General features: G+C 45.2%; 1 protein-coding gene across 2 annotated transcripts in view; it reads right to left on the bottom strand.

Moving 5' to 3' along the window:
• Positions 1-26,386, bottom strand: part of Mylk (myosin light chain kinase) — a 178,098-nt gene extending 151,712 nt beyond the window's left edge. For both annotated transcript variants that reach the window (XM_055624905.1, XM_055624906.1), the window contains exons 1-2: positions 26,209-26,386; positions 18,493-18,660 (exon numbers count right to left, since the gene is read on the bottom strand). In XM_055624905.1, coding sequence (XP_055480880.1) covers positions 18,493-18,657 — 165 coding nt within the window. In that variant the 5' untranslated portion in view covers positions 18,658-18,660; positions 26,209-26,386. The remainder of the gene's footprint in view (positions 1-18,492; positions 18,661-26,208) is intronic.
• Between the last annotated feature and the right edge of the window lie 329 nt (positions 26,387-26,715).

Genomic DNA, 26,715 nt, shown 5'->3' with positions numbered 1-26,715 from the left:
CTCAAGAAAAAAAAAAAAGAATTTATAGAAATCTATCAATCTACCCAGAAATGACAGCATTTTATCTTATTCTTATTTTATGTGTATGGGTGTTTTGACTGAATGTATATCTTTGTACCATGTAGGTGCTTGGTTTCCTTGGAGGCTAGAAGAGGGTGTGATACTTGCCTTGGGAAGCTCCCCCACTACTCCATGGGGTGATGCACATCCTGAGTTCACGTAGTCTGGGGCCCAAAGAAGATCGAAACAAATACTTGGAGTAAGGATATGATTGCAATGGAAAGATTTAAATCAACAAAATGGGCATCAGGAACATGTTTGAAAAAGGACAGAGAAAAAGAGCAGCAACGACTTTATCCTGGGTCAAAGACATGGCTCAGGAGGTAAAAGTGCTTGCTGTTACAGCCTGACAACCCGAGTTCAAGCCCCAGAACCCATGTGATGGAAGGAGAGAACCAACAGGCTGGCCCCTGACCTTCACGTGCTGCAGCATGCCTTTGCCCCTCATAAACAGACAATGCAGTTTTTTAGAAAGGAAGTCTATCCAGCGGGGAAAGTCGACGCACCCTCAGGAAGATGGCTCTCCTTGTGTCTCTTGCACCACACTTCTCCCCTCATGCACAGCCTGCAGTTTTCATCTGTTATCATGCATCAGGTAGGCCCTGTGTGGGGCCCCTTAGCGTCCCCAACCTGACCTATATGAGAGATGCTAAGTGCCTCTCCCCTCCCTGCTCACCACTTGAGACCTCACTCTTGGGTCCCCGATTGCAATCTTCCAACTGCTGGGTGGCGGGTTCTGCCGGATCCTGTCAGGCTGGAGGGTGCATGCAGAGTGAGCTCTGGAGAAGGATTCCAACTCAGAAGCAGTTCAGCAAAAAGCAGGGAGGAAGCAGCCTATGGATGGAGGCTGAGAGAAGCTTGTGGAGAGAGACACTTGACTGACTCACAGAACCAGGGAGCTGACAGGCCATAAGACTAGTGCAGTGTTTCACCCCTCTCTGATGTAAACTGAGGAGTAGCCCTTTGAAAGGCACTTGAGATGAAAATCTTTTGTCCTGTTAACCTTTCTACTGCCAACTAGTCAATCTCAAGGAAATTACATTAAATATGAAATTAAAAGCTTCGTATATAAAGATGCACATGTGAATTCAATTTATAAGAGGAAACATAGAAACCACCTAAATAACTGCAGCCAGGGGAGTGAGTCACCAAATAGCAGTATCGTATTTAAGAGAGTTATCAACCATTAATGTCACATGACAGCGCTCTGGAAAATGACTGACACCTCAAGTGAAAACCAGAGGCTACCGATGGCTTGTGACAAAAAGCTACCAAGCACCTACTATGCACACACGTGTTACAAACGCAGCAATGACATCTCATCCAGAGAGTGCCAGAACATTGTCACTTCCTCTTTACAGGCAGGAAAGTGACTTCAAGAGTAATCAGGCAAATTACCCAAGATCACAGCCAGTGAAGGATGGGGTTGAAGTAAAAATGAAGTCTGACTCCCCCTCCCACCACAATCATCTAAAGGAGGCCCAGCTCAGAAAAGAAATACAAACAAATGCTGATGGTGACTGTATGGCCCAGCAGATTTTTTTTTCCTTGACTGGTAGCATTTCTACTGTAACACTTAATAATTTTTAGAGGCGCGCTGTGAGCAGATCAGCGATCCTACTCCTGTTTCCACAGGCGTGCCACTTATCTGAGGCTTCACTTTTCATGTTTTTAGATACTTGTGGTCAACTGTTATCCAAAACACGGTAAACAGAAAAGTCTAGAAATAAACAAGTCGCACGTTTAGACTGCTTTGCTGTACTATGTCGTTATAATTCTTTTATTGTATCATTTGTTTACTGTTTTGGATCTTCCACTTCGTCATATTTAGTCATATGTAGGAGGAAACAGTATATGCAGGGTTTGGTACAATTTGTGGTTTCAGGAGGCTTTGGAACATGTCTCCATAGGCAGATAAGAGGGTCCACTGTGGGGTGATGTCTCTGCGTTGTGCACACACCTGCCACTGCACCAACCTTCCAGCTGAGTTAGAAGTGAGGCAGCAGTGATGATTCCCATCACACTCGTGAGGCTCAGGCAACATAAGCAGGAAAAGTCCCAGCCCAGGCCTGGCTGTGAAGCCTGCACCCTGGCCATCCCCCTCCCCACACTCTGATGCACAGAGGTACTTGGTTTCCTGCCGTGTTATTTCATGGCAAACTCTGGAAAGTACTTGGTCATAAGCACATGGTGGTCCTCTTCAGTGTCTCAGGGATGAGGGTAAAAAGTAGGACTCCACCATGTCGGCATATGGTTTGTAACTCTTGGAAGCCCAGTTTATCTTGAATTCTTCTTCAGGGAGCAGTGGTCTACCTGAAGTCACAATTGTACTGAACCCTTTACATACTGTTTGTTTCCATATATATGTTTCCTCATATATACACAAATATATATACACATATATATGTTTCCTCATATATGTATATATGCATATGTATCCGGTATTTGTTTCCTCATATATATATGTATATATGTGTATGCATATGTACATACATACACATATATATACACACATATATATATGCACACACACACATATATATATATGCTTTGCCAGGTACTTTGTCATAGCAATGGCAAAGGCAACTAAGAACCATATCCCACCCTGTTGGCCCATTCAGCTGACATCCAGGTGCCACCACACCTTATTGTCGTCCTCAGCTCAGGTCCCCTCAGTAAATGCTGTTGTTGGTCCAGATGCCCGAACTCTCATTAAAAAGAAACTGTTTCTTTTTCCTGTTTTCCTCTTCTCTAGACTCTCCTTTCTTACTCTCATTATCCCCCGGACCCTTTGTCTCCCATCCTCTGCTCCAACAGCCAGCCACTGTCAAAGAGGAACATCCTATAAGGGAAAAGAAATCCACCGTTTTCAAATGGCATGATGGCTATGAGCCATGGAGTAAGGCAGAGGACAGAGTGCCCTCCGTCTGCTGTCTCTCTGAGAGGGAGCCAGGGCATCTTCTGGGCAGACAGCACCCCCCTGCCTGGCATAGCCCTGCCTCTTCAACTCTCATGTCCCCATCCAGGCTACTTTACTCACTACTCTTAGAGACTTCCTTCTGTCATGCTCTCCTGCCCCCGTTTTCTAGAGAGCCAGGCCTCTCTTCTTAGCCCATACATCTTCATCTAACCACCTAGTCATCGCTAGGGATGGCAAGCACACCTTGCAAGTCCTCATGTTCATCAAGTCCAGGCAAAAATACCGTGTAGGAATAAAAACTAGTTCTAAAAAGAGGCAAAAACCCCTTACCCTTTTTATATATGAAACACACATACACGCTATGGTACATAAAAACAGTAATTATATCCGTGGCATTAAATTCCCATTGGGGAGCTCTGCAGAGGCATGATAATGAAGGGGGAAAAAGGTTGACAATTATTAATCTGTGAGTTGACCGTGTACAGCCATCCATGGACCGATTAACATGAAACATGACCATCGAAAATATTCTCAAAAGTAAAGTTGGACAAGACGTCAACGTCCACCTGTTCTAAATCACCCATCTGCCATGTGCTCCCCTACGGGTGGCTGATGCATACAGCGTGATGTTGACTGCCAGACTTGCGTGGCTTAGAGTCACCTGTGCTCACATGGTCTCTCCTTGGCTGGTCTGAGATGCTCGGTAGATTCCCAAAGACCCCACTTCGAGAAACACCCTCTCCAAGATCTCTCCAGAGCAATGACTCACATGTTAAGGTATCTAGAATTCATTTCAAACAGATGAAGAGGTGGGCCTTTATTACGAAAGAGCTCTGCCTCACATAATTCATTAATCATGTTCAAGGGTTCCTTGTATGTGTGGGAGACTAGCTGGAACCAAACTGTTCCAGAAATGTCTCTCCCCCCACCCCGCCCCCATGTAACAAAGGCAAAAAGCATTCCATTTGTCAAGCATTTTCTGTCACTGAGCAACCTGGTTGTAGGGACCACAGGATGGGGCACCAGTCTAATAGGGCCCCACTTCCCCTCACTGCTGGTGGATAATGCAAGCCCTGTGTGACAGGCTGTGGAAAGTATGTCCAGGTGCCTGGCTCCCCTTAGCCTAATGCCTTTTAAATCGGGATCCAGATTTGATTTTATTTTCCTTGCCTTCCAGGCTCCAGCTCTTCCAGGCTCATTTTTCACTCCTCTGTCAGACTTCCCAGGGTTTGGTAGCCAAGTGCTTCACACTTCACAAGCATACCTTCTTCCTGGGCTTGGGATGCTGTGCTGGCCATTTAATTCCATCCCTCAGCCGGTCCCGCCCTGCCTCAACCAACTTGAACTGCGCCCACAGTCCCACTGGGGTTTTGCATCTGGTAGAGGCGTTACCTGTGGACTCATCATGTCACCAAATGGAAGGGAAAAAAATGTAGGTCAATTCCTACCCTTCCCATGACTGCTGGATGTCAGGAAACAGGTATCTATTTGCTATCATTGCTCCCAACTACCTTTCAAGTCAAAAAGGTTCTTTAGCAGAGGCAAGAAACAGAGAATAGCCCTGAAGGAACCATCAGAGCTGGCACCAGAGTGTACCACTTATCTTCTTATGCAGTATTGTGTGCGTGTGCACATGCGTGCGTGCATGGGTATGGGTGTGTGTGTTTGAAACGCATGTGGGAGGGCTAGCTCTTCCTTGCATGGGAGGATTTGGGATTTTGTCCACAGCAATGTAAAGATGGATGCATATATCAGAATCCATCTTAAAGGCTATGGAGAACCAAACAATGAATAAAGACTTGCTTACAAGGCTGTCTCATTCTAGTGACAAATCCCCAAATAAGCAGAGCTTGAAACCAAAAGCATACTGTACAAGAAAACCCCAGAACAATCTATAGCTGCATAGACAAGAAGACTAGGACAACTGGAAAAGGTAGGATTTGGAAGAGGCTGGGCAGCACTCTGATAGACTTTTAAGGCAGAATCCAAATGGAAAGGCTAAAAAAAATTCAAAGAGGCAAAGCCCAGGACCTGACCAGAGAGTATGGATTACAGCATGGGCCTAGGTAACAGGACAATGGCAAGAGGGCAGGTCTAGGTGGTACAAGAGGTTGAGGGCTCTTTTCCTCCAGTGAGAACTGAAAACACGATTTATCTTTTACTGTTGGCAGTAAGCCCTAATGGTTATAAACCCAGCGACTGTCAGCTCTAGGCTCTATGAACTAAAAGCTTAGACCTCCTAACTAGACACACCTAATTCTGGGTACTCAGATCAGAAGATTACTGCTCTGGCTTTGAGTGCAGGCAGCCCAGCAGCCAGTGTTATAGCTGTTGAGCTGCAGATGTTGGGAGTCCTGTAGCTGTAATATTTGGGAACTCTCTTGGAACTCTTACAATGACCAGAACTGTAGTCTTAGCTCTCCAAAGCCTCCCACTTTAGATTCGTCATAGTCTTTTATCCCATGGTGTCAGCTCTCCACCATCGCTTACCCTCCTGGCTGCTCTTGTAAACTCTTCAGGAACCTTCCTGCTGTGAGCACGACTGGTGGTGTTTCTCTGTTCTCTGTGTAACCAGCTTACCCTACCTTGGTAGACCAAAGCAAGCCAAAGACCACTGGGAGAGGCATCGGGGGCCTACTGTTCTGACATGAGGAGAAAGAGTTGTACACATGAGGAAGGTTCTTAGCCTGACTACAAAAAGGTGAAATGAAGTGTGAGTAGGGAGTTCTACTTACGTAGTCTGGAAAGGAGTTTGGATTCTGGTGGAGTCTATAGTTCTACCGGTCACAGTCTTACTCGTGTATGGTTTCTAGATCTAGCTACCACAAGCCCCATATACACACCAACCATAAGCATTGCATCAGCATGGATCTTTAAGTTACTAGGAAGGTGTTCTCACCTGTTCATAAGAATAGCTTCAAGATGTGTGAGGTCATCTAGTGCGAACAAGGGCTTGCCACCACCAAAGGGATGTCCCTTAGAAAGCTGGCTCAGTTTGTTTGGAGCAACCATGACTGAAACAAGACTTAAGCAGAAACTGTGGCTTTGGGCAAAGCCATGGTTTCAGTGTTCTTCATGGCTGGAGTGGTGTTTCCTGGAGCGCTGAAGAAGTATCCACAAGAAGAGCAACAGAACCAAAAAATCTGGGCACAGGGGTCTTTTCTGAGACTGATACTCCAAACAAGGACCATTCATGGAGATAACCTAGAAACCCTGCACAGGTGTAGCCCGTTGCAGCTCAGTGTCCAAGAGGGTTCCCTAGAAATAGGAATAGGGACTGTCTCTGACATGAACTCAGGGGCTAGCTCTTTGATCACCTCCCCCTGAGTGGGGAGAACAGCCTGACCAGGCAACAGAGGAAGACAATGCAGCCAGTCCTGATGAGACCTGATAGACTAGGTTCAGGTGGAAGGGGAGGAAGACCTCCTCTATCGGTAGAATAGGGGAGGGGCATAGAGGAAGAAGAGGGAGGGATGGTAGGATTGGGAGGGGACAACGGAGAGGGCTACAGCTGGGATACAAAGTGAATAAACTGTAATTAATAAAAAAGAAATAAATTATAAAAAAAGAAGTGTCCAAAGCAGACAAATCACCACGAGCAGCCTGAATAGTTGCTAAAGAGGGGAACGGTTGACTGACAGCTCCCTACTCTAGGTAACCAGGCACAAGGCAAGGCTCTGGCAGTTGTCCTTTCCAAGCATATTAATTTGAGGGAAAAAAGGCATTAGAGGGTGCCTTGAGTCTGGGGAGATGACTCAGTGTTAAAAGCACTTGCTGCTTTTGCAGAGGACCTGAGTTTAGTTCCCAGCGTCCACATGGCAGCTCACAGTAATCTGTGACTCCAGTTCTAAGGGATCAACACTATTTTCTGATCTCTGGGCAACAGGCACACATGAGCTGAACATACTTAAGTGAGAGCAAAGCATCATATACAAAATAAATAAACAAACAAACATTTAAACATCATTAATATTCTTAATAGTACCTAAAAGTGGTTAGTCCCCAGCCAAACGCCTTTAGGAAGAGTTGTATCCACAAGATCTGTTTCTCAGGGAACTGACCTTGCCGAGTGGAGAGAGCTGATAAGGAGCCTGATCACAAAGCTGTGGGAGGACTCTGTTTCAAAAGGAAGCCCTCCAAGCTGTGGGCCATGAGATAAGCCTCGGGGAGGGGCCCAGCAGCTAGCATGTGGAACACTGAGTCTTCAGCAGCACGCTCAGAGGTGGATCGACTCAGTTTGCAGGATGATTGACACTGGGCTCATGGCACTTTGAGCCCTCCTGCAGAGCACTGTGCTTAGAGCCCTTCACTCTCTCTGTATGTTTCACCTGATTTAAGTCTGCTTGCGTTTCCCCAGAGTGCTGGGGGATGAGAGAGAGAGAGAGAGAATTAACACATGCTAATCTCAGACTGGGAGGACTTCATATACTTATGCTACACAAATGTCCGGTATATTATTAAAAGTAAGATCTGATCAGAATAAACCATAAAGGAAATCGACTCCGAGATACAAACAGACAATACAATACAAATAATATAATTAAATGCTAAAGGGAAGCAACTGTCAAGATTACTTGGCCCAGCTCCCAAGATGATGTGTAGAACACAAATACAGCCATATTCACAAATGGTAGTCCTGCCCTTTTCAAATACTTCTAGTTCTAAACAAATTAGCTGCGTGGCTCATGAGAAAGTGCTCAGGAAATGTTAGTTAAGTGAGTCAGATCCAAACACTCAAAAATCTACCTGCAATAAATGCAGGGCATTAATGAGGCAAGAGACTAACATTTAGAAAGCCTGGAGACAACACAAAAATAATTTCTCTCTACTGGGCAACAACCAGGAGCTAAAAGTGGAGCAGCCTTTTAAAAGTTAGACAAGTGTGTTTGTTTATGGCTCTGGAAAGTCCTGCCTAGGGCGTTGTGAGTGCTAAGAAAGCGCTTCACCACTAAGCTCCATCCCCAGCCCTAAAAAAGCAGATATAGAAGGCCTGGGAGTACTGTACAGACCTGTATTTCCAGCACTTGGGAGGCTGAGGCAGGGGGATGGGGACTTTGAGGCCAGACTGGACTACATGCAAAGTTCTAGACCAACTAGAGCTACGTAGGGAGCCCATGTCTGGATGACAACAGTGATGTCAAAGTCAGACTGTGAAATATCACATACTATAAAAAAATATGCCACAGAATTTCAGCTTTTACAGGGCCTTAGGATCAGGTGAATAGGAGGTGCAATGGTTTCCCCAAAATTATAAGACAAATCCACAACATGCAAACTCCCAAGGCGAGCCTTTTTCCTATAGAATTCCAGAATGGTAATAACATAGTAGAATTCTAAACTGCCTCAAACATGACAAAGAAAAAAAATACAATGGGATGGTAGAGCTGAAAAAGGCTTCAGCGAGGAGAAAAGTTTTGTTACCAACATCAAACCTGGAAGGCAGCAGCCATGTTTGTTTTTTCTCTTTGGAAACACTACCCATGTGTTTTCCTTTTGTTTTTGTTGCTGTTTTGTTTTGCTCTTGTAGTATCTTGGGAGTTAACTCCGAAGTCGTAAGAATGTTACACATGATCAAGAATCTCAACAGGTAGAATTCTAAGAAATTCGTCAAATGAGCTAGAAACTAGCCCACTGGTTAGTACCAACCCAGTCCCTTCACACCCTAACCCTGTGGCCACCTCTCCGTCTCCATTCTGCCACTCCACTTTATTTATATCTTGAGGCAAAGAGACAAGCTAATTGAAAACAGTTAAAATAATAGGCACCTAGGAGCCTTCCCAGCATACCCAGGTCCATTTTAATTGTATCAATTTTGTCTTCTCTGATAGGTAAGCTGTCACTGAACAGTTTCAAAAAACAAACCATTTATAGAGTGTCCAGCAAATCCTACTTAGAGGCTCCAAAGCCTCTACTAATTACAAGTAATAAGGATACTGGGAGTTGCATGACATTGCGATCAATCTGCGCAACCACATCCTTGCTTTTACTAGCTTTCCACTTTATGCTATTCTCACAAATTTCCATTTAAGGATATAGCCAAGCTACGTCAGCCAAGCAGGTGATATATTATGTAACAGCTGCCATACTGCTGCACTTATTTAATGATCTCTCTTTGTGTACAGGCTGGTTCCACTTTTGCTATTATAGTGTTCTGAACATCTCCACTCTGGCTGTTCTCCCCACTTCTCTGTTAAGAGTTAAGTTACAGTGTCAAAACAGAATTGTTGGCAAAGTGGATCAATGGTTTTATTGCTTCTATAACATTCTTCCAGTCTGAGTCTCAGGAGGCTGAGCTAATCCTCAATGTTTCCAGCAAAGGAAACATCCCGCCTCCTTACTGCTTCCGCACTGGGCTTCTGAGAGCTTTATTTTGCTAGTTTTTCAGGTACACAACACTTGAAAGGTATTTAAGTTTCTGTTTGTTTGGTTTCCAGCAGTGTTGTGTAATGCATTTTGATGCGGTTACATGTTTTCCCATGTCCAAATGCTGTCTATGATATTCGCTGTGTAAACTTTGGCTTTGTCTTTGATCATCTATCTGACAGGATCTGGACGCTGAACTCAGACGCTGGGACAAATATTTTTACAAGCATTTTATTATGCCTTAAATTTTTACAGACATAACTTCTATTTACTGTGAACAGAAACTCCCGCAAAAAGAACATATGAAAAAACAAAAGGTAAGGGTTGAGGGTATAAATTGACAAAACAGTGTTTTCCCCTCTTAATCTTTTCCCTTCCTGCAAAAATATTGGTTCCCAAACATAGCCTTCAAAATCATCTTTTGTTCTCCTTATCACTGATATTATAATCAACACATTATATCATCTGGGTGTGATGATTAGCATTATCATTGGCCAAACGGAATCTAAAAGCATCTGTGTGACATATTTCTGGGGGTAGCAGTGGGGTTATCTTGGTCGTATCTGTTGATGTGGGCAGAGCTGCCTATCACGGGTGCAGCCACTGTTCTCTGGTTGGGCTTCTGGATTATATTTGTGGAGAAACAGAACTGAGCAACCACATGCATTCATTGCTCTCTGCTTCCTGATTGTGGATATGGTGGGACCAGCTGCTTTAAATTCCTGCTGCCTTGACTTCCTGTCTATGTTGGATTAAATACTTGTGCTGAGAGCCAGGATATACCCTATATCTCTTAATTTGCTTTTGTCAGAGTAATTTTACCAAGGCAACAGGAAAACAAGGCACTTGCTCTGTTTCCTCATAAATATATTTTAAAAGATACAGCAAGTTATAAAAAAAATTATATGCATTAATGTGGTACCATATAACATTCCAATACATGCATATGTTGACTACTGTTTTATAGGTTGAACATATCTATGTCTAAGAGACATGGATCTTTTCTTTATGGAGATTTTTTTTAATTCCTTTTAGCATTGCGGAGTTCACAGTACACTACCAATGTTTATAGTCATGCTCGCATGCAATAGCGCCCCAAAGCTTCCTGAACCCCTTAGCTGTACTTTAGGACTCACCAATAGCCTTGTCCTGTCCCTCCTGCCCTCCCTGCTCTCCTTAGCCTCTGGTATCCACCACGCTACTCTCCATGTTTATGTGCCCATCTCCTAGTGTAGGAATTCAGACAGCGCTGGGAGGAGCTCCGCTATGAAAAGTGAAGAGTTCCTCTGACTTGTGCTGCCTTCCTCTTGCCAGTCCTGGTCAGGTATTCAGATTTCATATTGGCATTTATGGCATGGTCACAACTTCAGGTGCCTACAGAGTCCGTGTCACAGAAAGGAGGCATGGAGAAGAACCTCCTCAGGACTGTTCCTGCTCATCGTTGGCTACCCTACTGTGAATTTAGACATGAACAGGGGAATAACAAAGTCACAATTGGCAACAGACGCTGGCCTTGGTATTGGGGGAAAGCTGCAAACTGTAGAGATTAGAGCAGCCTGGAAAAGACACACTTAGAGCAGAGAGCATCTGCTGAGCTGGTGTGCCCATGTGGAAATGTTGCTGGATCCTATTTGTGAAGAAAAGTCTCTTGGGTTCTCAGCACCAACCTGGGGAAGCTCACAACCACCTGTAACTCCAGCTCCAGGAGTTCCACCACCTTCTTCTGACTTCCCCCGGCACGCACCCACACACCCACCCATGCACACATACCCCCCCATACACACATCCATAGACATAGAGCATTCACATACAAATACATTTTTATAAAGAAAGAAAAAGAAAAAAGACCCCTCTAAATATAATTACATATGTAAGCTTCCTACTGGTAGACTGTAGCTCAAATTTTCTAGGAATACCACTTGCAAAAGGTGCCAAATCTGGCTCATGAGTCTACTTTATTTGCCTGTAATATTATTGGTTTGCTTGTTGTTTGTTTGTTTGTTTGTTTGTGAGATTGTAGCTACCCTAGTGTTGAAATTACAGGTGTATGCTGCCTCACCCGCCTGTCATTTTGGTTTTTTGAGTCAGATAATTAAACTTTGGTTATCGACCCCATCCATTCCAGGGAAGATTGCTTCACTTCCCGCTGTGTCCCTACCTATACTTTGCCTTTCTTCTCCTGTCTCAAGCTTTCCACACACTGCTGCTTTACTTTAGGCTTGCTGAAGCTCTCATAATCTACTTTCTTCTGAGCTGGGTCTATGGGTTGATGATAATAATCATATGCATTTTTTTTTTCAAACAGCTTGCGTCCATCCATTAGCTAATTCACGGTCAAAGGCTAAAGAACTCATTTCCAAATGGACAAAGCAGCAATGAACCTTCCAAAACCAAGCCCAGGTCCATCCTCTTGAGTGGAGGGATGGCTGCAAGCTGCATATGGGGCATCCTCCTGATGGATTTCACGTAAGAGCCTCTGGCCATGCAACAAGCAGACGGTACGTGCAACTCTCATTCTGACGAAGGGAACAGATCTTTCCCCCTGAGACACTGGCTAATAGCCGCACTAAGAGCACTAGTTTTCTACAAAGATGTTAGAAAACCATCCTTCCTCTAATCACCAGCTCCTTAGCCTTACATTTGAAGCTCTGTCTTCTGTGGAGTCTTCACCCTGTATCTGCTCCAACTGGTGGATCCCTCAGGGAATCTCAAAACCATGAATGCCCTCTTCTCTACTCAGCACAGCTTTGAACTCACCCTCGTCTGAACCTCCTAAAGTTCACCTCCAAGACATATGCAGTGGAGAAGGACTTAAAAGTTTATTCACCATGTCAACCCTCGTGTGGCCACCAAGTGCAGTATCTGCTCTACTGTCCCATTCTATTGCTTCAGGGGCTCTGGCATAGCAGCAATGTCTTCTAGCCACCTGGAGCAGATATCTGTGGGAATCTAGGCAGGAAACTCATGCTGGCTGAGGAAGGCTCATATTCCCCACTAAGACAGAGGGTTAAAGGAGGACGGTCTTGCCTCAAGAAGTGACATTAACCTTTGGGCACATCTTATGCCTCAAATAAATTCTCAAGAATCCAGTGTTTCATTTCTCTTGTGAACGGAACATCTATTTTTTAAACACTTATTAGTTTATGCATATGTGTATGTGCCTGGGTGTGTGTATATGCAACATGTGTGTGCCAGCAGAGGTCAAAAAAATTTGGATCCCCTGGAACTGAAGTCACAGGCAGTTTATGAACTGCCATGTGGACACTGGGAATCAAATTCTACTCCTCTGCAAAAGTTGCAAATGCTTTTAACTGTTGAGCCATCTCTCCAGCCCAGAAGAGCTATTTTTAACATGTCTTTTAGCAGTGAATCACCAATACCTAAGAGCTGAATTAATAAGAATGCTCTAGATCAGGCATGCCCAATAGGATTTCTGTGATGGCAGAAATGCTCAATAATCTGTGCTGTTTGCCATGGTAGCTATTAGCTTCACATAACCACCGAGCACTTAATATGTGTATGGCCTAGCATGTGTATTTTCCTAGTGTGGCCCAGGGAAATGAATTTTCAGTTTCATTTAGTTTTAATTAACATTAATTAAATTAAACAGCCACTTGCGGCAAGTGGTTACCCTATTCAACAGTGCAGATCCAGACCTCAAAGAACTCGCTCTCATTACAGAAGAAAAAAAATGATAAACACTGGATAGAGAGCAAAAAGTTGATGTTTTAGTATTGTGGAAATTCAGAAGGGAGTAATTGTGGGTGAGAAAGCTGGTGAGAACATTTATGAGGTGCTTCCATCTGCCAGTGTGCAAGACGAATGGGAAACAGGACTAAGGAAGGCTCAGCATATACACTCGGGGTATACAAAGAATATTTAGATAGGTGCCGTATTTGCATAGAACGTTTCTGCATGTCTATCTAAGCTGCTGGTGGCCAATACCTCTGGAGAAGCAGAAATTAAAGGTCAAAGTAGAGAACGTTCAAAAGTCCTTTGAATTTTTATTACACGTGTTCATTTTATTTGTGAGAGTGTCAAGGGTTCTCTCCTTCCATCATGTGTACACTGGTAGTCAGGTCTGGCAATAAGTGCCATGAAGAACAGTTTAACATTGAATCATTATTTTCATTTTAACACAGACATGGAGGTAATTGCTGAATAACACATTTTAAAGACCTGAGTAGTCTTCTTTCCTATGGTTATTATTCATGACTGATCTTATGTGATGATCAGGCTTGTTCCGCATCCCACAACCATGGCTCTCCTATACTCTAACAAAATGCCTAAGAGTAATAGTCAGGAAAGTGGTCTAAAGGAAGTAGAACCTAAATCAATAAAATGGGGAGGGAAAGGAAGTGCATCTCCATCTAGGAACAGCCTGGAAAGGAGCAAGGGCCTCACGACAAGGCCGGGCTATGTTCACCAGTAAGCCTAGTGGAGACTGCCGCACAGTGGTGCTGTCCTGGACACGTGTCCCCACCGTCCTTAAACCCTGCCGTGGGCGCCGGCGTTGAGGAGATACTCCTCAGCATGTGAGCGGACAAGCACACCTCTTGGGCCCTGCAATGACAGTCACGAGAAGAGGTTCTCACAGGCCTTAAAGTGTGTTCCGAGCTGTGTGGCAGAAAACTGATGGTCCAAAGTGCTCTATGGAGAGGGTACAGCTGGATGGAAGAACAGGGGTTTCAGTGAGCTCAGGGCACAGCACTGGGTACTTGTACCTAAAGGTGGCACAAATGGAATGTGAAGACAAACTTTTAAAAATTTCTGGACACACTCTCCCAAGGTTTGGGCTTAAAGAACCCCACCCATATGCTCGCATTCAAATGTGATGTAGCTTAGCCAAACATCTCAGCCCTGATTGGACAGAAGCATCTCCACAGACTGCTCCACTTAACCTTCATGAGCAAGACTTTCTTCTGAATGGCTGCTGCCAGGAAGGAAGGACTTCTTCTGGAATGTTTCAACCTCAGGGCCATATTCAACTCAGAATAAGGCAGCCTGTCATCGCTGGCAAATTCAGAAAGGGACCAAAAGAGCTTCTGGCCAGTCCCTGTGCATCCTACAATTTAAGGGATCCCACCTCTACATACACATCATTAGACCTAACATCAGTTAGGAAGATTTGGAGGGGGGGTTAAAATTTCCTGAATGGACAATCACAGCTAAGGACCTTATGTTGGAAAGCCCTGAAGCCTTAAGATTTTTTTTTTCTGGTCTGTTGGTTGAGTGTTCTCCTCCCTCCCACCAATCCTTAGTGTCGTCACTTAATGCCTCATGGTTTTAAAATAGCTGCCTGAGCACCGGCATTACATCTGTGTTCAAGGCAGGAAGAAGGGTAAGGTAGAAAATGAGAGCATCTAGGATGTCTTTTTTTTTTTTGTCTTTTTTTTTTTTAATATTTATTATTTCTACAGTGTTCTGCCTGCATGTGTGCCTGTACACCAGAAGAGTGCGCCAGATCTCAGTACAGATGGTTAGTACCCACCATGTGGTTGCTGGGAATTGAACTCAGGACCTTAGGAAGAACAGCCTAGTGCTCTTAACCTCTGAGCCATCTCTCCAGCCCCTTTTTAAACTTCTAATCATGAAAAAGACAGTTTTCCACGAAGCCCCCTAGGTGACTTCAGCACAGTGTCGCTGGGCCACCCTGAACTGCAAAGGAAGCCACTGGGGTTATTTCAGGACGTGGAATGGGTGTAGGTTATATGTTTGCTGCTCAACGCATCTGCCACAGAAAGGCAAGTGCTAAAAGATGCAACAGGCAGGCCTAACCCCATGTGAAGAAAGGCTCAAGCCTGAATTGCCTCTGAAAGGCCTGAACCAAAGCTGGCAACTGCAGCACCATTCTAAAGTATCCATGGCTTGGCTGAAAGAAGTGCATTATCACAGGAGGGGTCCCTTTAGTCTTTAGTTCTTTGCTTAAAAGCAGTCACAGAGGCAAATGGAAATGAGCACATGGCTTTAGGATTTTAGCTTTCAGGAATAAAAACAATAAGGTCAAGTTTCAATTGACAGCTACTCACTGCCCTGGAGGTGGTAGGAAAACAGCCTTCCTGACTTGCTCACACCTGTGGCATCCACCAAATTTCAGCGAGGGCACAGTCCCTGGCCTCTCCAGGAAAGCTGGAGGCTATAAGACCCTCCACTTGGAATGTCAACTCTCAAGAGGGAGAAGGAAGCCCATGGGGGGTTCTTGGGCATCAGTAAGAAAGAGCCCAATAGGTACTTCCAGGCAGAACTGAATGATGACGCATAATCTCAGAAAGGTACCGTGGATAAAGCTCCTGCAAGAGCTCAGTTCTCAAAGCTGCTGTCCTACAGTGGCAGAGAGGCAGACACCGGTCTGGTTCAAAAGGCACCTAGAACAGGCTTCGTGCCCAGTGAGAGGAAGGCACTGCAGTCAGGGCCCCCAGAGGTCAAGATGCAGTCTTGAAGGGGAGCTGGCACCTCTGGCCAAGCATGTGGGAGACTGGGAAAGCCCGGTTTCTCCTAATAGCGACACCTATTCTGAGCCATGGCACTCCAACACCACCACTTTCCTTTTTACTTCTGAGAGGGCACCAGGACAGGATGTCCTTAGCTCAGCTTTAGTTTCAGTACCAACACAACCAGATTCCTCATCCTGGGGCCATTAGAGATGGCCCTTCCCTGATGAGAATGGCTCCATGTCCTTATGGCCACATGTGTTGATAGAGCACTTTCTGCCACAGGTTCTTATGCTGCAAATAAGCCAGAGACTATATGACTATTTCTTCCTAACAGCCTTCTGTATATGCTATGTTCCAGCATGCTGCCAAGGCAGTGTTCTGGGCTGATCCTGGTCAGGTGGCAACAGGGAGGTGGGCCAATGAGCTGATTCATAGGAACACACAGTCTGCAGGGAATAGGCAGAACCAACTACTGGGTCAACATACGGCAAATAAAATGCTCTCAAGGCAACGCTGTTTTAAGAATTCTGCAGTTCTTACATTTGGATTGGGGTTGCCCCAGGAGGTGCACATGATGAAAGCTTGTCCTTAGGGAGCCCCTATTGGGAGGTGGTAGTGTGAGGAATCTTAGTGGGAGGAAATTAGGTCACTGGGGATGTGCCATTGAAGGGGCCGTCAGGACTCCGACTCCTTCTGCTTCTTGTTTCTGGGTGGCAGAGTGAGTAGCTTTTTCTACCGTATATCCTATTGTGATGTGCTGCCCCTCCACAGGCCCAAAAGCAATGGGCCAGGCAACTGAAAGCTTGGAGATCCTGAGTCAAAATGAACCACCTTCTCAAGGCTGATTTAACTCAGTAACTTCGTTACAGTAATAGAAAGCCAACTAACACAGCTTGGTAAATGTACCTTATGATACTGAATCATTGGAGATGATTAAACGTGTGTTATGTGATTTTCAGCTCGGCCAGGGAAGTACTGCATTATGACACTTGTTGACATCAGGAAGTACTTCTATCTTATTAGCTGCTTCCCGGCCTCCTGTGGGCTAGAAACAGCCAGAAGTTTTTGTTTTGTTTTGTTTTTCAGATAAGGAAACCCTAGCTTTGTGGTAGGTACAGGAAAGTAGGTGTGCTAGCTGCTAGGTGAATGTTTGCTTCATGAAGTTTCCAAAGCTCTCAACTCAAAGATATGGCTCCTTTGTGTTTTGGGAAGCTAAGCCAAGGACGGAGCTGTCCCTCAGAAGCAGTGTGGTAAGAGAGTGGGGAGTTCTGCTGACTAAGGCATGTCTTAAATGGCTTTTAAATTTTATAATGTGTATAGTTCAGCATTTTACAAGAATATTCACAAAGTCGCCTAGCCACCATCACCATCTAATTTCAGAACATTTTCACCATCTCAGGAAGGAACTGTAACAACTGGCAGCCATGCCCAACCCTCTCTCCTCTACCTGCTGGGCATGTTCATCTTCTTCCTGTCCTCACAGATATGCCATCCTGAGCATGCATTAGAAATGGAATTGTGTGGCTTTGTCCTTTCCTGTCCAGCTTCTTTCACTTACTAGAAGGTTTTCAAGGGTCACCAGTGCTGTGGTATGAACCAGCACTTCCTTTCTGTGGTCACACAGGCCATTTCTGAACACCCAGGGTTTCTTCCTGGTGTGGAGATGATAGGAAGTAGACTAAATTTAGGGCAACAGAAGAGGGCTCCATGCTGGTGGAGTCCACAGACATCCTTAACCTTGCCCCTATGATCTGCTTTAGATAAAATATGTAAAATATTGATATTAGAGCAGACCCATTAGCAAAGGTCCTAACTGGACTGGACTTTTTCCAACACACTCTCCAAATTGACTACATGGCCAAACCTACCACCTACATAAAGGTAAGGCCAATGACATCCAATAAATATCTGCTGGACCTCTTTCTTCCAGGGGCTCGTGCTTACAGAGTCACAGGAAAACTTAGGAATCCCTCACTCTTCATTGAATGCTTACATCAAGGCCTTTAAGCTTCCGGGGACGGGACCCCTGTGCTTGATCTCTAACACTACCTGTAACCTCCCTCATGTCCATTTCACCTCCAGGTAAAGCCGATTTAATACCTAACAGCATACTAAAAGGCTTTTCCACTGGGTATACAACATCAGCTATTCATACAGACTTTCTTCTGTGTTCCCATCTTCACCTATTTAACAGGAAGCAAAAACGGAATTGTCATTCATGATTTCAGAAGAAGAAAAATGGTGGCCCTAGAAAGGAAAGAGCTCAAGATTCATTGGCAAAAGGTGTCAAAATTAAAGCAGGGTCCTATCTGTCATCCTACTACTCTGGATATAATCAGGAGGTCAGCTGATAAAACATTCCTTCCAGAAAAAAAAAAAGGAGAGCTATCAGTCCATTTTCAGAAGCCTAGATTTTAGAGCACACCTTTAAACCCAATGTGTATTCCTTCTGACACCAGGCCACATATCCAGAACATATCCAGCAGCAAACTACTTCAGGGTAGTCAATTCACATGGCTCCCTCCGTTGCTGAGTCCACCGACACAGACCAAACTCACCATAAACCGAGAAACAAAGCAAAATGGTATACGTTCAATTTATATGAAGGTCCAGAGGAAGACTAGGCCTTTTGACATGTCAAGCTTCTGAGGACAAGGTCTGATGAACACTCCCCGTCCCAGCCTCCCCTGCCTCCCCCTCAACCACACTTCTTACCCTCCCTTCGAACTTGGCATTGGCTCCTTCTTTAATGCAGAGGTTCCGAGGAGGCAGAATAAAAGCAGGGGCCTCAGTGAGGGGCATGGAGCTGGCTCTCGAGGGATCCACAGCATGGGAGGTTTTGGACATGTGTGAGGAGGCGAACAGTCTGACGTCCCCCATGGTCTACAAAGTGAAGAAGAACAAGTCAGGCCTTACAATGTGCAGCACGTCATCTTCCTCATAGATACAACTTGCCCAGCCCTATGGTTCAAGCTCTGAGGAGCAGGGGCACGGTACCTGGAGTACCTCTCTATGGCTTTGCCACATATGGAACCAGGCAAGACAGACCCCAGCCACCAGGCCATGCCTGCCATCGTCGTACCCACTCACAGTTTCCATCTGTCTTTTGAGAGAGCACGGCTTGGATGAGACCAGGGAAACTGGGTTGCTTGTAGGTTTCACAATAGGCCTGTGTTCAACTGGCGTCTACGTGAAGCCAGCTGAATACAGGTGGGAAGTCCTAGCTGCTTCTGCCTGAACTATAAGAACTCATACAGTTAAGCTGCAAACAATGGCATCAAAACTCCAAGAAAGTCAGGAGATTGATGTTAATGTTATTTATAATCTCACCTTTAGTGCCCAAGTGAGAAAGAAGGTGAGAGTTGGTAGCTGAATGAAGGGGTAGTCAACCCAGGGACTACATTGTAGAAAGACTCAAAGGCCAAAGCATTAAAAAAAAAAAAAAAAAAAAAGGAGGGAGGGACTGGAGCAATAGCTCAAGAGGTTAAGAGGACTGGTTGCTCTTTCAAAGGTCCTCAGTTCAATTCCCAGCAACCACATGGTAGCTCACTACCACCTATGATGAGATCTGGTACCCTCTGCTGGCATGAAGGCACACATGCAGGCAGAACACTGTATAAATAAATAAATAAATAAATAAATAAATAAATAAATAAATAATAAACAAACAAACAAATAATCTTTAAAGCAGAGGAAGGAAGGAAGGAAGGAAGGAAGGAAGGAAGGAAGGAAGGAAGGAAGGAAGGAAGGAAGGAAGGAAGGAAGAACTGGAAGATCATCTAGGCTGTCTCTTCATTTATAACTATGGTCCAGAGAGGCTAAACCTCAAAAGAGGGAGAGCAGAATGATGCCATCAGTGCCAAGAATACCGTGAACCTAGGATCCTGTCCAAGGCAGATATGGGACTAGAGAAGACCTATCTGCAGGCTGGCAAGAACAGCTAGGACTAAGAGGCTGATGTGAACGGGAATAATGGCTACCCACCGAAGCAAACAATGTTTAACTCCTTTGAGTTGCTTCTTCTCAACTCAAGTATGTTTCAAGGTAAAAAATTAGAAAATACCAATGCGCAAAAAAAAAAAAATAATTTCTATCTTACTGGGGGGTTGGCAAGATGGCTCAGTGAGCAAAAGGCACTTGCCACTAAGCATGATGGCCTAAATTTGATCCCCAGGTCCCGTGTAGTAGAAGGGAAGAAATGACTCCTTCATGCTATCCTCCATATGCACACCATGGCACAGGCACATACACACACAAAATAAATAACATCTTAAATTGTCACTTAGTGAACACTCGCCCTGTTTCAAACATTGTGTGGAGGACCTTTGTCTATGACCTCGTTTTTAAAAGTTTTGCTTTATCATTTTATTTTCGGCCGACATAGTAACCCATTGTATTTATGGGATACAATGTGAGGTCTTGGTACATGGCATCACACACCCAAGTCAGGACAGTCAGCTCATCCATCCCCTTGGATAGTTACCACTTTTTTGCGGTGATGATAGTCAGAACCTTCTTCCAGCTGTTCTGAAATGCGCCTTATTGTTAACTACAGACTTCTCCCCGTGGAACTCCAGCTCTTGCTCCTCCCATGTAACCTAATCCTAACACTCCCGGAACTGGACCTATCTTTATGCAAATGAGGAGGCTACAGTGAGCGGCAGAAGTGAGGGTGGAGTCGTGCAGAGAGCAAACCTAAATTTTCATAAAATTAAGTGGATAAGAAGCTTTTAAGAAATCTGATTTGGTGCACACCTTTAATCCCAGCCCTCAGGAGGCAGACAGCCTGGTCTATAGAGTGAGTTCCAGGACAACTAGGGCTACAAACCCTGTCATGAGAAAAATAATAGAGAGGGAGGAGGAAGGGAGGGTGAGAGGAAAGGAAAGAGGAAGGAGGGAGGGAGGGAGGTGGAGAGAGATCAAGGTAAATGTTATTTAAAGTCTGGGGAGATGGGCCAATGGGCAAAAAGCCCTTATTCCACACACAGGACGACCTGAATTAGGATCCAGAGAAAAGCTGCACAAAGCCATGTGCCTAACCCCACTGTTGTTGGCGGTGGAGACAGGGGGATCACTGGAGTTGGCCACCAGTCTAGCTCCAGGTTCAGTGGGAGATACCACCTCAAAAGAAGATGGAGAGAGACAGAACAGGACATCTGAAGCCCTCCCATGACGTCTGCACACGCACACAGGTGCACGTACATACATATCCATGTGTATATGGCCTGTCTGTCTGTCTCACTCTCTTACTCACTTTCTCTGTTACACACAGAGAGAGAAAGAAAGGTAGGAAGAAAGAAGGGAGGTAAGGAGGAAGGAAGAAAGAAATAACCTGATTTAAACAAATTAAGAAATGGGTGTCTGATTAGCTCCCTCCTACTGGCCACTTAGTGGTTTCTACACTGCAAACACTTAGTGAGCATGTCTGTGTGCAAGTTCTCTGCCTGACAAACCTGGTTTCTCTTTCACTGATAAGGCCTGAGCTTTGTAAACAAAATTCCTTTCCAAATGATAGCACTCTCAGGCTGGCTGCAGGAGGGAACAAGTAAGGCAAGCACCTGACTCACATTTCATGTGTGTCAGGAACATCCTCTGTAGACACACAGTTCATTTACTCCCAGCAGCACTAAGCAACAGCTAACCTCACCATCCCATTTTAAGGCTTAGAAACCTGTCCAAGGATTAGAAATGTGTCCAAAGTCAACATGAGACCAGTGCGTGTGCCCTGGGCATTGTGCTTCCTGCCACAGAGTTGAGGTAACGGTAAAAGGTTGAAGGCTGCTCAACTGACATGCACTTAAACATTTCCCTGTAAGATTAAGATTTCTTTTTGGCACATTAAAGCATGTCATCTACATTAAAAGACAGATGATAACATAGGAGAAAATGTTTGCAATGAAAACACAGGGCCAGCATATTTTCACAGAATAAGAAATCATTCCACGGCATGAATGGGCAGAGATGTGCATTGCAGAGTAAACAGATGAATGCTGCCTCCCTCCACCCTCACCCCCAAGCCCAGGAACATTCGGGGCTGCACATCAACCATAACCTGTGTTTTCCTAAGCTAGATGAAATACACCAAGGGAAACAAAACAGCAACAACAAAAAACAAAAACAAAGCAAACGAACAAATCAACAGAAACAAACACCGCTGGTGAGACCACGGCGAGACAGGCACAATCATACTCTCCTAGGAGTCCAATAAGCCATACTCCTGGAAAACTGGAAAGCAATGAGGCAGGAGGATTCTGGAGAAAAGGGTGTCCGCTTTTTCTAGTAATCCCGCACGTAGAAATACATTATCAGAAAAGAATCTGAGCAAGCCAAATATACTGACGGCATTACTTGAATCAAAAGCTAGACATAGGGAAAAAATCCAGAATGACAGTTAGCTACATACAGGGGCACATACAGAAAAACAAACAAACAAACAAAACAGAATCAGTGCACGCAAACATTCCTTCACTGAGAGTCAGCAGTTAGCATCCTCTACCTCTGTATTATTTTGCTTTGTGTATATATGCGTGCATGCCAAGTGATAGTTAAATACACGTATGCGATATGTACATGATTAAATGCAGTGACTACAGGTCCATCTCCTTGGACACCGCTTAGTTTTTCCTTAATATGTAGTAAGTTGTTGGAGCTTGGGAACTGACTGCATTTTGGTGCCTGCTGTGGTTTCGAGGTGGATTATCTAGCAAGGGCTCATGTGTGACAGGCTTGCTCACTAGGCCATTGGGGATTTGCTCTTGATTGGGACACTGGGACCCAGCCCATCCTCTGTCCCTCTTTGCTTTCTGGTAGTCCTACAGCTTCCTCCACAGTCCAAGACGCTCTGCTCTACTACAGGCCCAAAAGCATGGAATTAACTAACCTCTGAAGCTGTGGGCCAAAATGAACCTTTCTTCCTTTAGGCTGATTTCCTCGGGCATTTCTCCACAGTGTAGAGAGCTGATAATAAACATCAGTTATCCAGCTTCCTTCCATACCCTTTCAAGATAGACTCTCCACAGTTCTACTTTCTATTTCTAAAAAATTGTTTTTTTACATTTCTAAATCTGGATTAAAACACTTCTGTTATTCTGTACTTAGCATACTGTCCTCTAGTCATCTACATGTTGTCACAAATAATGAATTTCTTTTTTTAAAGGGTAAAAAATATTCCACTCTGGGTAAATATTATGTTTTCTTTACCCAGTCATCCACTGTTGGCTACTTGACTTGATTCCATGCCTTGGTTATTGTGAACAGTATTGTAATGAGTATGAGAGCTCCAATACATTCTATCTGATATGATTTTTAAATTTTTAAAAAATTTTATTTGTATGTGTCTATGTGAGTGTATGCTACATGCATGCAAGTATGAGTAGCCTGGAAAAGGGCAGTGGATTCCCTAGAACGGGATTTAGATGAAATTGCAAACTCTCTGAAATGGGTGCTGGGAACCAAACTTGGGTCCTCTGGAAGTTCAGCAAGTGACCTTAATTGTTGAGTCATCTCTCCAAGCTTCCAATATGATTTTAATGGCAAGAATGAAGAGACATTTATTCACTCAAAATATATTAACTGAGCACCTATTGTGTACCAAACCAGCCACTATGTATAAAACAACGAACAGTTACGTGTGGGAGGAGGGTCGTTTGTACTTGTGTGATGCATGGGAGTGTGGTAGTGAGAAGGATATGAACGGGTTCTTACACCCTGCATGGCTACCTAGAACCACAGCCTGGGAAGAGCACTGCTTCATCCACACTCAGTACACTGCCACTGAGGTGAGTGACAGATACACAGTGCAGCCAGCTCTAGAACTGGCGTGGAGGTGATCCAAGCACAGAAGACTCAGGCTTCTTCAACTTCACCACAAATTCAGCGACACTGAATTTGCTGATTTCCAAATATGGTTTGGTCAAGGGACCTCCATTGTCTTTGTCTCTTTCTCTTCTGTCAAGTGGGAGCAGTATGAACCTTGCAGGGTAGAGAGAGGACATGGGTGGGAATGCAGTATACATAAGCCAGAATCATAGTGTGAAAGACACTAAGTGAGATCTGTCACAGCATCCAAAAGAAAGCCCATGTCTCACCCTGCGGACACAGACCCCATCATCAAAGACAGCAAGGAGCCTATGTGGGCTTACCTATCCTCAGACAATTCTGCGGGAAGGAGGCCTGCGCTTCCCGGCAACCTCTAGCTATAGTATTTTGTGCCTATGGCAGATAGGGAATGCATCTCTTGGGTCCCTCACATCTGATCCCCCAATCCTACAGACAGTTCTCAGGGTGCCCTTTCATGAAGGACAAGGGAGCACAGTAAACCAGCTATGCTTCAAGGTCACCGAGCTTGGAAAACAGTAGGAACAGAGAGCCATCATGTCTGCTGGCTTTCTAGAGGTCCAGATTGTCCTCAGTACCTGAAGGTGCAACAAGCAGGGGCCTGAGCGTTGCCAGAGGAAGAAGGGCAGAAGAGGTGACTCCACGTTGTGGCTTGGGGTATCGCCCCATGACCTACTTGTTCAAGGTTTGGTGTTTAGATTTTTGAATCTAATCACTGAGCAGTGACTGGTTCGTCAGTGGATTCCTACATTCATGAGTTCATACCAATGGGGTGGGGCCTAGTTGTAGAAAGTAGATCACAGGAAAGGGGGCCACCTTTGAAGGGCCTCTCCCTGTCCCTGCACTTGCTTCCGGGCCATTGTGAGATGAGCTGTTCTCTCCAGCACATCCTTCCCCAAGATGTTCAGCCTCACTATAGGTCCAGAACCAAGGAAGCCAACCAACAATGGACTGAAGTTACTGGCCAAAGTACATCCCTCCTGCTTCTGAATCATTTCTCTGAGGCACTAGTCACAATGATGAAAACTTAACACTCTCTGCTCTAGAAGACAAAAGACTCCCCAGCCTTTGAGGACAGTAGGAAACTGAGAGAAGTGAAGCCAGGCCCCAGAGTGTCTCTCCAAACCTTCATGACTCCAAATCTGCTCAGTCCATCAAAATCTCCAGAGGGTCCCAAATGCTCTCATCAGTAGAAACATACCTGGGCTAGGGGGATAACTCTAGTGGATAAAGGTAATTGCATTGCTCTGCAAGTGTGAGGTGAGTTGGAATCTCCAGAATCCATAAAAACCACACATGTTGCAGATACGGAAGAATCTGGGACGCTCAGGGCCCACCTAGCCTGGCATACACAGCACCAGGAGAAACAACAGCAGCCTTGGCTCAAACAAAATGGAAAGTGATGGCCTATATCCAAATTGTTCTCTGGCCTCTACACCCACACTGAGGCACCCGTGAGGCACACTGAGGAACATTCACATACATATATGTTCACTCATACATTAAAAATTTTAATTTTAATTTAAAAAGGGGCACACTTGGCGTAAAGAACAAAAGACAAGATGGGGTTTGGCTTCAGGTTGAAAAAACACAGAGAAGTCAATGCTGCCAAGAACCACCCCGTTCCCTATGAGGAGGAGGATGGCTCCTCTGTCGCAGGAGCAAAACCAAATCCAAGTCTCAAACAGCTCAAACAGCTCTGCTCACCCTCAGCCCATTGCCCCGTAGTTGCTGTCAGATTCCAGTCATAGTGTCAACTGATGGCTACTGCATATTTGGGGAAGAATTAATAATACATTGAGCCAAACCCTTCTTATTCCTCTCTGACCCACATCAAGCCTGGTGACCACATTCCGGGGCGAATACCAGAGGAACTGGATGATATCTGCAGCAATCTCTATCAGCAGGGCCATACTGAGCAGCTGCAAACCCCCCAGCCAGGGGGTTCATTCAGTACTCCTCCAGATACAGACCAATAGACAAAGAAGAAAGAGAAAAGCCCAAGGGAGGGGTCAAAAGAGCAGTGGTCCACTGATTCTGCGTCAAAGCCAAGCTCCATATAAGGTTTCTACAAGTAACGCAATTTATTAATCACTCAAAGCAGCTCTGAGTGGATTGGATTTTAATTTGATCAAAAGCGCTTTAAATCGTCTCTTGAACCTAGAAAGGAACTTGCCACCTCGGCCAAGGGAGAGTGCTGCTCTGAGACACAGAGACTCAAAAAGTCAAGTTAGCCAGAGAAGTGGGTTTGGGACCACCAATTGCCCCTGCACTATTCTTGGAAGTCACAGGACAGCTTGGAAACACCTAATCTTCCCTGCTGGGAGGCACTCACAAGCAGGTATCCTGCCTGTAAACCCCCAACAGCACACAGCAGAGGTGACAAAACCACTCTCCTACAAACACCCCAGGCACTGATGGGCCCCTTGTGCCCTCCTTAATCCTCTCTGCAATGTGCTCGCTCGAATCCTGACAAATACCCTAATCTCTCCTAATCCACCATGGAGCTGCTCCTCAACTGTGCCAGCCTGACTCACCAGGACCCACCCAAGCAAAGCCAAGCAGGGAAACACAGGGCTACCCCCACAGACACACCTGACGGCAGCTGCCTCCCCAGGCAGCTTCCACAGAAGGCGGGTCAGAGGCCAGCTTCACTGCTGCTGAGAATCTGGTCCAAGGTCCAGCAAGAGAGGAGAGAAAAGGGAGAGCCGAGCACGCAGAGCCTGGGACAGACAGAGAAAGTAAGGGGCTTTGTTCTAACTCTCCTCGCAGATGTTGCAACTTGCCTTCTGCGGGGCAGCCAACTTTGCTGGGAGATCTGTTGTTCTAATCCGCCCAGCTGGGGTGACCTTTGAAACCCCTGGCCGCCACTGCGGAGACGCTCAGTGAAGGCTCGGGAGCCAGGGGTGGAAGCTCACAGGTTTCAACTTGTTCAGAGTTGCAGGCTCCAATCTGAGTGTAAAGCAACTGGAAAGACCCTGTAGAGCAGAGAGGGAACTGAGCCCCAGATGGGCTGGGCAATTCCCCAATTCCACATCTGGCCAGGACTGCCACTCCAACCCGTTGGTGCATCTGGCCTGGGATTACCACCAGTCCATGAGA

Source organism: Psammomys obesus, unplaced genomic scaffold (genome assembly GCF_907164565.1).
Source record: "Psammomys obesus unplaced genomic scaffold, mPsaObe1.curated_primary_1811, whole genome shotgun sequence".
NCBI classification, from domain to species: domain Eukaryota; kingdom Metazoa; phylum Chordata; class Mammalia; order Rodentia; family Muridae; genus Psammomys; species Psammomys obesus.
The sequence above is the reverse complement of the archived record's forward strand: the minus strand, read 5'-3'. Positions and strand labels throughout refer to the sequence as shown.